Source organism: Chiloscyllium plagiosum, chromosome 19 (genome assembly GCF_004010195.1).
Source record: "Chiloscyllium plagiosum isolate BGI_BamShark_2017 chromosome 19, ASM401019v2, whole genome shotgun sequence".
In the NCBI taxonomy this organism is placed as follows: domain Eukaryota; kingdom Metazoa; phylum Chordata; class Chondrichthyes; order Orectolobiformes; family Hemiscylliidae; genus Chiloscyllium; species Chiloscyllium plagiosum.
In genome coordinates, this window is record NC_057728.1 from 24,926,697 (window position 1) to 24,941,216 (window position 14,520).

Here is a 14,520-nt window from a genome sequence, read left to right on the forward strand (position 1 = left end):
AATTTGCAAATTTCTCTTCTAACTTTTAACTGAACTTGTTCCTTTTTAATTTCCTTAGCATTGTTGGTGCTTTTCCCTTTTGATTACCTTTATCATTCGTTATCTCTTTTCAGGCTTTATGTCACCTCGCTGTGTCTATAGGTATCTGTTCAATGTTACCTCACTAATGGACTATAATCCCTCACATATATGTTTCCCATAATTTTTAGAGAACTTGTTTCTTTATTACATTAATAATTAAAGATTTATTCAATATTTACATGCCATACTCCTAGTTGAGACAAATTTGTGATCTACAAAACATTGACATTTCTGATTTGGAGGGGCTGATATTGCACTGAGGTAGACAAAGTTAAAAATCACACAACCCCAGGTTATAGTCCAATAGGTTTATTTGGAAGCACTAGCTTTCGAAGCAATGCTTCATCAGGTGGTTGTGGAGCAGGACCATAAGACACAGAGGACTGCAAATGCTGGAGATCAGAGTCGAGAGTGTGGGTGCTGGAAAAGCACAACAGGTCAGGCAGCATCTGAGGATCAGGAAAATTGAAGTTTCGGGCATAAGCCCTTCATCAGGAATGAGGCTTGTGGGCCGGGGGGCTGAGAGATAAATGGGAGAGGGGGTGGGGCGGGGAGGGGGAAGGTAGCTGAGAGTACAAGATGTTGATGAAGGTGGGGGAGAAGGTGATAGGTCGGAAAGGAGGGTGGAGCAGATAGATGGGAAAGATGATGGACTGGTCAAGAGGGAAATGCCATGTTGGAGGCCTGGGACTAGAATGAGGTGGGGAGAGGGGAAATGGGGAAACTGGTGAAATCCACATTAATCTCGAGAGGTTGCAGGGTCCCAAGGCAGAAGATGAGGTATTCTTCCTCCAGGCGTTGGATGCTTAGAGTTTGGCAATGACTATCATTCCACCTCTCCCAGTCCCAAGCCTCCAATTCGGCACTACCCTCTTGGCCTGTCCATCCTCTTTCCCATTTATCTGCTCCACCCTCTTCTCCAACCTATCACTTCTCCACCACTTTCATCTACCTATTGCATTCTCAGCTAACTTGCGGCCAGCCCCACCCCTCTCCCATTTATCTCTCAACCCCGGCCCACAAGCCTCATTCCTGATGAAGGGCTTATGCCCAAAATGTCGATTTTCTTGCTTCTCGGATGCTGCCTGACCTGCTGTGATTTTCCAGCACCACACTCTCAACACAGAATTTATAGCAAAAGGTTACAGTGTCATGCGGCTGAAAAATATTAACCAAACTTAGATTAAGTCTTTCATCTTTTACAATGGTTTTGCTAGTTTCAGTTCATTAATATATTAAACCCAGAACTCCTGTTACGTCACATTCTCAAGATAGCTTCAGGTTTTCTAACAAAATGTGTCATCTCAGCTCAGACAATGCACTAAAGGTATGAGGCTAAAGTCTGTCTGTGTCCCAATCTTGAGTCAGACTGGTTCCATTTCTAAAGTGGGATTTACAGAATCTTACATGGATTGACTGTAGGATATACATTTTTTGAACAAAGACCGTCTCTCATACACAAGCTCTCTCTCATACGCACATTCATACACCCTCAACACTCACACCCATGCATACATCCTCTCATAGGCTTATACCCCATCACATTCACACACCTACTTTACCAAGCTTACACACACACATACGTACACTCTCTCACATGCACTCACACCCGTACACACTATACACTCCCTCTCTCACACACATACACTCACTCCGTCTCTCCTGCACACACACACACACATAAGTTTATGAGGTGAATCTGTATTCGCAGCATTGTATTTTATTTTCTCAAAAAATGCATATCCTACAGTCAATCCATGTATGATTCTGTAAATCCCCCTTTAGAAATGGAACCAGTTTGACTCAAGATTGGGACACAGACAGACTTTAGCCTCATACTGTTAATGCATTGTCTGAGCTGAGATGACACATTTTGTTAGAAAATCTGAAGTTATCTTGAGAGTATGATGTATAAGGAGTTCTGGGATTTACATATTAACAAACCAAAATTAGCAAAACCATTGTAAAAGACGAAAGATTTAATCTGAGTTTGTTTAATATATTTCAGCCGCATAACACTGTAACCTTTTGCTATAAATTCTTCGTCTTATGGTTCTACTCCCCAACCACCTGATGAAGAAGCAATGATTTGAAAGCTAGTGCTTCCAAATAAACCTGTTGGATGATAATCTGGTGTTGTGTGATTTTTAACTTTGAAACCTGTCTATCTTTATCTTTTGTTAAACTCAGTTTCTGTTCTTTACACAGGACGCACCGAAAACTTTCAAAATGCCTTCGACAGTAATACAATTACACTTGACAGAATTCCACTGGCTTTCTACTCAGGCATGTTTGCCTACAGTGGTTGGTATGTAAGCACTTTGATGATATCCAACATGCATGAGGGTGTAAGAGGAAATGCATGTTTACACAACTTGGGCATTGCTCACTGCATGTGCTTTTCATTATATTTAGCAACAAGCTAAACTACAGAGTTCACCTCTATTTATCAGCATAAAGTTACTTAAGTCAATAGTTGTGCTCAGTACAATGTAAAATTCCACACTGTACTCAATTCATGACACAAGAAACAAAAGCTGTCTTTGTTGCTTAATAGAAAGCTACAATTCAAACTTGTGATTCAGCTGATTAGATACATTGAAAATGGAACCCTACATTCCTCTATAAAAAGATTAACACTGAAAAGAAATATGATATAGAACAGTTGTTGTTAGCAATGTAATAAAACGTGAAAACAGCAGGTTGAGCTTTAAAGATGTGTGGAAATTAAATGAGATTGTGAGCAGATTATATTTAAAAGGAACAGTGAATAAATCCAAAGAAAGTAAGGGAAGATGAATGAGAGTGAGAAAAGTAAGTGAAGTGAGTGAAACATGTGCAGAGCATAACAGTGTGAACTGACAGGCAATGTGCGCGAGGGAATGAGGGATGTGTGTAAATGGCATATGAATAGTTTGAGGAATACAATGGTTGAGTATGTGAATAGAGCAAGGAGTTTGTATTCAGAATATGAGAGTGAGGGCTGTAGAAATGATGTTTGAATGTTTTAGAAACTAGCAAAAGATGATTAGAAAAGGAAAGAAATTGGTTTATACAAGCAATAAAAGAATATAAAAGGGAAAAGTGTAACTGAGAAGGATATTAAACCCTTAGAGAATGAGACTCGAGATTAATAATGGGAAATGAAGAAATGACAGAGGCTTTAAATAAGTATTTGCAATCTATCTTCAGAATATAAGACAGGAAGAGCATTACAAGAATAGTTGAAAATCAAAAGGCAGAATGGTAGGAGGAAGTTAAAACAATCACCATCACTGGAGAAAAAGTGATGGGAATGTTCATTGAACTCGAGACTAACAAGTCCACTGGATCAAATGACCTGGAACCTGTGCCTTAAAAGAAGTGGTGGAGACATTGTCAATGCGTTGGTTGTAATCTTCCAAAATTATCCAGCTTCTTGGAATATCTTAGCAGATTGGAAATCTGTAAAAATAACACCTCTGTTCAATAAAGAAGGAATGCAGAAAACTGGATGTCATAGCCAGTTAGGCTAACATCTGTCATTGGAAAATGATAGAATCCATCAGTGAGGAGGTAGTAGGTCATTGAGAAAATCATAATGCAATCAGGTGGAGTCAATATTGTTTAATAAAAGGGTATTCCTAATTCTGCACTTAATTCAGATGTTTGTCCATTTATAAATGATGTTTGACCAGTGTATTAGAGTTATATCAGGGTAGGTAACGAAGAACCAGTAAATATGTGTATTTGGATTCCAAAAGGCAATTTGATAAGGCATCACATCAAAGGTTACTATACAAAATAAGAGCTTACTGTGTTGGAGGTGATAGTGGAGCATGAACAGAGGACTGACTAATAGGAAGAAACAGTCAGAATAAATAGATCATCTTTGAGATGCCAAACTGCAACCTGCAGGGATCAGTAGTCATTTCTCAACTATTACCCATCACTTGGATGAAGAGATTGACTGTATTGAACCTAAATTTGCTGACAATATGAGGATAGGTAGGAGGCAAAGAGTCTGCAAAGAGATATAGCTGGGTTAAGTGAGTGGACAAACGTTTGGCAGTTGGAACATAATGTGGAAAAGTGTGATGTTATCCACTTTGACTGGTAGAATAGACAAGCAGAATATTATTTAACAGGAGAGACTGCAGCAGAAATGGATTTATGTACTTTATTCACAAAATGTCCATAGGGAATTACAGAAAGTAATTAGGCAAATGGAATATTGTTTTTTTATTACAAGGAGCATGGAGGGCAAAAGTAGGGAAGCCTTGCTACAGCAGTGCAAGGCATTGACGACACCACATCTAAGGCACTGGGTACTGAGATAACTCAACAGAGACCGGTATTTCGTCACCAAGTCACCTTTTATTTACATGTGAAAAGTCCTTGATTCCAATACTTCCTCTTCAGAGTCAGCTCTCAGTGTCAGAATCTCTGATACTACTGTTTGTGTCTGTCAATCAGGGCTCCCTGATTGGACCAGATTAACAGCCTCAATCAAGGAACTCCTATTCCATGAGGTCCAGCTGCTGACCTCATTACAATTGCTACAGGTACATTTTTATTCACCTTACTTAGTGAGAGACATATTTACATTGATGGCAATTCAAGCAAGATTCACTTGGCTGATTCCTGAGACAAATGGCTTGTTTATGAGGAAAAATTAAGTCGGGTTGGGCCTATATTCACTTGACTTTATTACAAACAAAATATGATTTTATTGAAACTTGTATAATTGTAAGAGATTTAAGAAGAAATACATTGAACATGTTTCCCTTTGTGGGAAATCTGTAACTAGGAAGCACATTTCAAAATCAGGAGAGTCTCTTTTAAGTTGCTGATGGAGAGAATTTCTTTTTTTTAACTCATTGATGGGATGTGGGCATCTCTGGCTGGATCAGCATTTATTACTCATTCCTATTGCACTTAAGACGGTGGTGGCGGCTAATTCTGACGTTATATTGGAGCGAAGGAGAAAACAGCTGAAGTTGGTTGGGCCTAGGGCACTCTTTTGTTAGAGAGTCATTTGCATTCTATTCCCTAGCAAGTAGTTGAGACTGGTCATTAAGTACAACCTAGGCTAAGTTATTGGTGATAGGCAGAACTTGGAGTTAAGGCCACAATCAGATCCACCATGATTTTACTGAATGGCACTACAGGCCTAAGGGGGCCATAAAGCTCTTCATCTTTCCCATACCTTACATTCTGAAAAATTGAGTGAGGGTGTAAAATTATGCGAATGAAATGATTGGGTGTACGTTGACCTGTGAATTGAGTGCAGCATGCACAAGCGGTATGTGTGAATAGACTAGGGGCAGGGAACTGTTTTACATTGGAAGGTCTCATTTTATTTAATGGAGAGCCTATTAGGACACTGCTAAGACTTTCACATATACAACAAAATATCATATTTTTGTTGACATATTTACTAATTTTACTTAACGCCTGCTATTATAGGAGGACTTCAAACAAAATAAAAATTCAACAAAGACACATTTATTTGTTTGGCAAAGTTGACAACAGAATTAATAATAAGTGAAAAACTTAGACATCAAACCATTTAATGACTTTTGTGTGATTGCTTATTGTGAGATAGGGATTAGATATTTGGTTCCAACTTTGTTGACTGTAGCTTTAATTAGTCCTCCAGGTGAATATCCATCACCTGAGATCTTAAGCCACTTAATATGTGTCAGATATGAAAATGTTGATTCATAACAGTAGGTTGTGTCAAAACAAAACAGTATTCGACAAGCATGTTGACATAGAAGTGGGTTATCAATGGCATCTTTCCATATTTTAATAGGATTCCTCTTAGCGTCAAATAGAGACTTCAGAATATTATCTTCTGACAGATCAATCAATTCCATCTCTAAGTTATCAGGTGCTTTGGCGGCAGCAACCAGGTGTGATCGAAAAGCTAGTTTCAGGGTGAAATCATGTTTCTCAAGATCTGCAAACCTTTCATTGTACTCTTCAATCAGGGAGTCTAGAAAAGCCATGTGTTCTATCACATTACATTTCCTTAATGATTTGTTTGTATTCTGTTCACAATTACCTTGCCAGTTCAGGAAAGTGTTCAGCTGAAAGTTCCAGTCAGGTAAAGAGAGTCTTGAAAAAGGTCAGCGTTTTCCCGAAATGCCGGGTATTTCGCCACATATCATATATAAATATCGTTTTTTTCCTTCCAAGAAAACATTCAAGTCATTTTGCTTTGACATATCACACAAAAATGCAGCATTTCTGCAGAAATCCTCTTTTGACAATTCACATGGTTCATTCAGTTCCTCAAAAAATCTTGCGATTTGATTTTGCAAAGATAAAAGTTCTACAAGTATTTGTCGTTGTGACAACCAGTGCATTTTCGAATGATATGGCAGACCCATACTGAATATTTCATCATCAAGCTGAAGCATGTTGTGAAATTGTAAATGCCATGATGCATTTGCTTGAATGTGGTTTACAATACCTATAACTTACTTTAGTGTGCCACTTAAAACACTAGATTCGGCACAGAGATTCAGTCGATGCAAAAGACAATGAAAACAAGTCAAAGTATCTGGAACTGGCAATTCCTTTTGTGGTAACACAACAAATCCTTCACGTTTTCCTCTCATGGAAGGTGCACCATTTGTGCATGCACTTCCTAAATTACATACATTCAGTTTCCCTTCATGGCATTTTACTGTGAAGATAGTGATGGTGCTAATTCCACGTATCCTTGCCGTAAGTGTTCCTGAAGCCAGTAACTCCTCGTGGCAATGAAAATCTGCAGTTATAACTCAAATAAAAAATAACACCTGTGCAGAGTCAGTAATGTCAGTGAATTTATCCAAGGCAATCAAATAATAAATGTCTTTGTATTGGCATATTGTATGAGGTTGTTCTGTTACATTGACGGCTAATTCATCTTGCCAATCAGTTATGGTCCTTCTTGAAAGAGGCAGTTGTTTGTACTTATTAACCTTATCTGAATCTAAACATCCTACAATTTCAACAATGTGTTCTTTTATGATTTCCACATCGCTACATGGCTTACATCTTCTTCCAAGTATATATGCTACTTTATAAGTTGTTTCAGTGATGTCAGTCCTTTGTCCTGACATCATTTTAAATACTTGTTGCTGTTGCTGCTTTTGATCTTTCATTTTCTTAAGTGTACACCTTTGGGGGTCTCATTCCAGTTTAGCATAATTGTTGTACTTATGAGTTGCATAATGCTGATATGCATTGTATTTCTTCACTGTTGCAATTATGGTGTCGCAGAGCAGACACATCATTTTATCTTTCACAGCAACTACATAATACTGCAATTCCCATTCTTCATTGAATACTCTGTTCTCTTCTTTTAACATTCTTTTCTTAGTTTTTGATATGACTGAGTTACTAGTAAAACTTTTAAAAATGGTATACAGATTTAAAGAGGCGGATTTAGTATTTGCGGACAAATAGGCAGATGGCCACAACTAATACCCCAAAAGACCGCAGGTTCCCCACCCCTGGAATAGACTGAAGGGTGTATGAGTGTTTTGAGGAATGTCCATGTGATGTGTGTGGGATGGGTGCCCAAGTGGTGTGTGTGAATGTATTGAGGGTTGCAAGTGGTGTGTGTGCATGTAGTGAGGGGTTTGTTTGTTGGGATGTTTTGCAGGATACTAAAGAAAGTGACTACAGAGTGAGTGGATGCTAGCAATTTTCCAAAAACCCTTAGAGTCAGGAAATGTCCCTAGCCCATGTAACATCTTTATCAAAAAGGTGGGAGACAAGTGGGACAACCCTGACTACTATATCCAAGAACTATTCAACAACTGCGCAGGACAGTCCCAGACTGATAATGCTTATCAAATTGGCAAAGTTCTTTTAAATAGGATACCCGTGCCAGGAATACCTGTCAATTCTGCGATCTCCAGTGAATGGTGAGTTGCTTTGGGAATGGCACGTGGAATGAAAATAAGCTGTTATTTTTGGTATGAAGGCTCAAATGACAATGATAGTGGAGAGTTTAGTAAGATATGGTGAGAAAACTCACTCAGCCTCACAACAAGAGTGTCTCCATCATACTTGTGATTTAGTCCAGAGAGTAGAGGTAAAAGGAGCATTGTCAGACTTCCAACCTGTAGCTAGTTCAGTGAAGGGACCGCAATTATTTATAATATATATTACTGACTTGGATGAGGAAAGTGAATGTACTATAGTCAAGTTTACAGATGAAACAAAAAATAGATGGGGAAGGCAAGAGTTAAGGATGACATGAAGAGTCTTCAGGGAGATATTAAAAGTTCAAGTGTTTGGGCAGAAACTTGGCAGTTGGAACATAACGTAGGAAAATTTGACATATTCTTCCTTTATGAGGAAGAATAGAGGAGCTGCATATTATTAATGGGGAAAGACTGCAGAAAGGATTTGGGAATCATCGTGCATAAATCACAAAAATAAACTAGCATCCAAAATTCAGGAGGTACGAAGGAGGCAAGTGGACTGCTGGCCTTGATTTCAAAAGGTAATGCAGTATACAGTTAGGGAGGTTTTGCTAAAACTATACAAGTGCTAGTCAAATCAGTTCTGGAATACTGTGAACAGTTTTGATCCCCTTATCTAAGGAACAATACACTGGCATCAGAGGCAATCCAGGGAAGCTTCATCAGGTTGATCTCAGGTATGGAGGAATTTTGTTATGATACGGGGTTGAATAGTTTGGAGTTTAGGAGAATGAGAGGATATTAGGTTCTGAGGGTTTAACAGGGTAGATGCTTTAAGGTTGTTTCCCTTTGTGGAAGAGTCTACAGCCAAATGGCATAATCTCAAATAAGGACTCACTTAGTAAGAGAATGATGCTCCAGTTGGGCCTTCAAGTGTGAACCAAGTGTATTGAAAATGTTTACCTATCAGGCTTCATAGAATATATTGACCGTGTCAGTTTTGTCACAATGAAACTGTAATCATTCTCAATGACAGAATAATTGAGAGACGTTAAGCTTGAAAAGTGTCTTTGGCAAGAGTGGAAAAATGTTTTCAAAAATACCAGTGTTAAAGTTTGTCACTCAGTGTAGATTTGTTCATGAAAACATTAATAAGAAGTAACACTGAGTTTGTTGTAGCCAAGCACAAAGTCTTTCAGTTTTTGACATGAGATCTGAAACAAGTCCAAATTCACTGAGGCAGATTAACTGTAGCTTTCACTGGGCAACGAGATATAAGTGTAAAATTTGCTGACGCTAAAAGAAAAGTTCAATAATTCAGTTTGAATAGAAGTAACAAAATTCTTGCACCCATGTAATTACTAATTAATGTCAAACTGTAACAGAGTTTTAAAAACTACTTATGAAAGCCTAACAAAAAATAAAAATCTTGAAGGCACCTCCAGTTCACAACCATTTTTCTTTTACAAAAATGATATATAAACATATTGAAGAATATCCTGTAAATAACTAGTATATTTTTGGACCTTTGGTTGGAGATCAATGTTCTTTCTTAGCTACATCTTCAGCATGTCGGGTAAACAATGGATATAATTGTTAACCTATCCACATAATCATTAATATTAAATGCTGACAATAATTTTCAAGAACTAGATTCAATCATGTTTTTAAAGGTTAAATGATAGTGTACTAACCCCACTATATTTGACATGCAGGGTCAATCTTCTAGCCTGCATACCATCGGAGAGCAGACACACCCCTAACAATATATATTAATATCCCTTAGATGTTCTGACATATTGACAATAAAGTTGTACAGGAAGTCTAAAATTTCAATGGGCAACTGCCTTACAATTGGAACCTCCAAAAGTCTCCAAATTTCATTTGAAAATTTAGAGGGCTCCAACTTACTTACCTGAATAGTTAATATGTTAGATAAATCAAAAACAGTTCTAATTCCTGAATATAACTGACCTTTGCAAACTAACCTGTCCTAATCCTCCATCCCACCAGTCATCTGATCTCCTCCACCCCCCCATTCTGACATTCCCATTCAAACTTTTGAATCCTTCCTGACCCTCTGATTGCCCCAATCTTCCAACCCTCACCTCTGACCCGCCAATCAAGGCCTCAGTAGCCCTCCAAACCAACCCAAACTGACCTGACCAGGCGGTCTTCCACGCTCCACCATACTCTGCCACCAGACCTACTTATCTCACTTACATTCAGTCATTAATACACTGAAAAGCAATTTAAATTTCTAAAAATTGTTTAATATGTTAATGAATTAATGAACCAGTGCCATAAAAAGTGGGTGTGGTTTGGACTTCCTCAACAATCCTACAGTACAAAATAGGATTCTGAAAACAGGTGTAGTCCACATTTCGGAAGAGGCCCAGTTCAAACGTCTGAACCAGAACTATGGAGCTCCATCATAGTGGATTGTTTTATTCACTTGTGGGATGTGGGCACCACTGGCTGGGCCAGCATTTATTGCCCATCCTCACAAGTCTGTGGTGTGGCACTGTATCTCGAGTCTTTGGAAGTTTGTATGTACCACATCAACAGCCTTGTGCTCATCAAGCCTCTCTGTTATCTCTTCAAAATGCTCCAATTTCTTTTGGCAAATCCTTGCTGACCCTTCTGAATTAACCCATGTTTGTCCATGTGACTAATAATTCTATTTTGAATCATTCCATTGAATGATTCATTTAGTTTCATCCATTTATTGTTTATATTTGGGAAGGTTCACAATGACAGGGCACTTGTTTCTCTATGGAATCATCCTGTTGTAATGTGTGGGAAGTCAGGGTCACTTCCAGTATCCATGGTGACTGTATGCAGGTAGTGTGTTAAGCTGCAACCTGATTGACCATATGGAATTGTTATACAGTATCCATGAGGCTGAGGCTGCATACTTGGTGAGCTGGTCACACCATAACTATGGGCTACACAGGCAGAAAAGAGTTGGGTGACCATCGGGAAGACTAGCAACCATAGGCAGGCAATGCAGGAGTCCCCTGTAACTAATCCCCTCTCAAACAGATATACCATGTTGGATACTGTTGTCACACAGGGCACCTCACACCTTCAATGCATTATCTGGGCCGACATGACACCAATTGATAAAGTTCACTTGAGAATGTACCTTTAAAAAAGTTCTGCGATTTACATATGAAAGAACTGAAACCAACATTCTAAAAGATGAGAGACTTAACAAACAATCCAGGTCTTTTTCCTCACACCTTCAATGCATTATCTGGGCCGACATGACACCAATTGATAAAGTTCACTTGAGAATGTACCTTTAAAAAAGTTCTGCGATTTACATATGAAAGAACTGAAACCAACATTCTAAGAGATGAGAGACTTAACAAACAATCCAGTGCTAACCACTGTGCCACCATGGAGGCTTGTTTCTTCATTGGAACCCTTGACCAGCGGTATACCAGAGGAATCAGTGCTGGGACCCTTGCTATCTGTTATGTACATTAATGACCTAGAAATGAATGTGAGGATATGGGCATCTGGCAGGTAGGACAAAATGGCTGAAGGAGCTGCACAAAAAGGCTTCTGCATTGCTAAATTAGATTGCACTGAACCAGACAGAAACAAGAAACTGCAGACTGAGGTAGATTTGATAAAATACAGAAGTAAAGGTTTAACCCTAACCACAAGGCTGGACAAATACAATTGTAAGAACAGGTTGTTTACAAAAAATCATGATAGGCTGAGACCATATGCATGAATGCTTTATGCTATTTTATTGGTTACTACCAAGCAATCATGCTCCATGCCTGCCTATGAACAATGTATATGAACCCTATGCAAATTCTGTGAGTCATTGGATTCTTTTGGTGGTCTAGGAGTACTCATATTTCTGGGCTGATCAGAGTCTACTGACCCGGCCCTATCAAAGAATAAACGATTGCTTGTGTGATTGACAAAGAGTCATTTACAGGTTTGTTTATTGACCGATTGTGGAACCGAGTTATACCCCCCCCGGGGTTCAAATCTTCATTTGGTGCCGTGACTCAATTCAGCACAGACAGATTGTGGACAGCAGTGTAAGAGCTTGAGTCCTCCACTATTGAGTGTAGAGGAATCAGCCAGCCAGACATAAGTATTTTATCTGTTTGGTTTTCCTCTCATTCAATTTGCGGCTGACTCGACCCCTCGCTGTTCATTGTCAACGTTCAGCCTGAAAAGGATCGGTCTTGGTAAGAGATGGTTGTCAAAGGATTTTTAAAAAAGGGAGTCGGGGACTCTCCTTAAAAATCCAAAAGGGACGGTCAAGTATGTCATTTGGAAAAATGAATTTGTAGTTGTTAAAAGAGAAAAAGAGATTTTGATCTATGAGACAAAATTTGATTTAAAGATATTAGGGTCTACATGAAAAAGGTGGTTCGGGTTCCAAAATGGAAGTCCGATGGGACACCGGTCGATGGTTCAGGTTCCGAAACAGAATGTGGATGAGATGCTGACCTTGTGATAAACAGATTTTACATTATTGTGTGAGAAGACAGAGGTAAAGAAATATCGCAATGTATTGTAATGGTATGATAAACTGAGAGATTATACAAAAGGTATTATACAAAAGGTGGTTCAGGTTCCGAAACAGACGTCCGATGGGACACCAGTTGCTGGCTCAGGTTCCAAAACGGAATACTGACGGGACACTGACTCTGTGATCAATTGGTCATAAAGACAATGACTGAGAAGTTGTGAATTTTATTCATTAAAGGCAGATTGCCAAGAGAACATTTTGTTGGGACTGAGTTACTTGGACTAATAGGAATATAAGGTAAAAGTTGTAGGTCCCAAGGATATATGTATACAGACAACAGCCATGGAATTCCTAGAGGCATGGCACTCATCCACAGATTCAATCAATAAGCACATCAACCTGTACACAATATACCGACCACTGCGACGGACAGCTGGAACTGACAACCGGAAGCGGCAGAGACAAACCACTATAAATGCCGGAGGAAACATCACAGAAGCGCTACACAGGAGGCTCCCAAGCACTGAGGATGTCACCGAGACAGGGGACAAAACGTTCGCAACACAAATTCCCAGCTCGGCGAACAGAACCACAACAACGAGCACCCGAGCTACAAATCTTCTCCCAAACTTTGATATATGTATGTAATTGACGAAAAAGTAAATCAATATAAATTTGGGAAGAAAATCTTGTTTTTAGGGACAAAGTTAAAATCAATTCTAGTTGTATATTTTCCTGCATCGCAGAGTAGCGAAACGGCATTAAAAACCTGTCCTGAATTGAATGGTGAAAGAGGAAAAGGTTAGAGAGTGTGCGTGTCTGTGTTACGGGGGGGGGGCGGGGGCAGTAGAGAGAGAGAGAAAGAGAGAGAGAAGATTCACAATGCTGTTTCTGTTTCCTTTCAGCCTGTAGAAAATTTAATCATTGTCTGGTTTGTATGCATATGTGTTTGAATGTTTGTGCCTTATTTTCTGCAGCTCTACGTGTAAAATAATTGTCTTGATTAAAGTAATTTTGGTTTAGATATTTAAATTGAATTAGAAAATTGTATTTTAAAGATTTAAATTCACTTTAAAAAATGTCTTTGAATATTGTATTGTCACATATGTTGAAATATTCATCTGTTTTAAATTGTTTTGAAAATAAGAAATTATGGGAAATGATTCGACCATTAAGAAAGATTATCCTTTGCAGGCGTTATGTGATAAATATCTGGAAATTGCCCAAAGTTTTAGACAGTTGTCTGGTGACCCAAACAAAATATTAGGTGAGGAACAATGGCCATTGGAGGTCCGAAGAATTTAGACATGGTAAAGTCAGCCCAACAGCAAATTTGGCGAAAAAATATGGGCTCAAAAACTATAGAATTAATTGGACTTTGGCATCAATATTGTCAGGAACTTAAAGATAATTCTTACTAGCCTCTTGGCATGAAAATGCTACTAAATTGGGCATCAAATTGACCAAAGAGGGTATTCTTAAACTGGTTGAAGTTCTTAAAAAGGAATGTGCGCACAAGAAAAGGTTACAATCTGAGAGATCTCTATGTAAATGTAATGACATTACTAAAGAACTGCACAGTTTAAAGGTTGGCCTTAAATTAATGAGGGAGACTTTGAATCCATGGATTGGATTCTACATCATTTCCCATAATTTCTTATTTTCAAAACAATTTAAAACAGATGAATATTTCAACATATGTGACAACACAATATTAAAAGACATTTTTTAAAGTGAATTTAAATCTTTAAAATACAATTTTCTAATTGGACAGCGATACTTCCAAATTCCGTTTAAGTCAAAAGACAATGTAGTTCAGTGGGGATGCTGTTGATAGTCAACTAGGACTCACTGCTGAGGTGACACCATATCTGGGAAATCATCAAAACAGTCGAGTCTGCAAGTGACAAAGCTGTAATGTACAGCAGTTTCAGTGGCAAATTATGAGAAAGATGCAGAGGTGCAAGTAAACAACCTCTGATAAAATTGATGTGAAACTGGGACTTCAGTTCAAAATCCAAC

The 14,520-nt window shown here is 38.5% G+C and overlaps 1 protein-coding gene across 4 annotated transcripts in view; it reads left to right on the forward strand.

Moving 5' to 3' along the window:
- LOC122559598 (cystine/glutamate transporter-like) overlaps positions 1–14,520 on the forward strand; it is a 77,710-nt gene that overhangs the window by 19,237 nt on the left and 43,953 nt on the right. For all 4 annotated transcript variants that reach the window (XR_006314478.1, XM_043709354.1, XM_043709355.1 and 1 more), the window contains one exon: positions 2,290–2,389. Coding sequence is in view for 3 of the 4 variants with exons in the window: in XM_043709354.1 (XP_043565289.1) it covers positions 2,290–2,389 (100 nt within the window). In the remaining variant the exon portion in view is untranslated. The remainder of the gene's footprint in view (positions 1–2,289; positions 2,390–14,520) is intronic.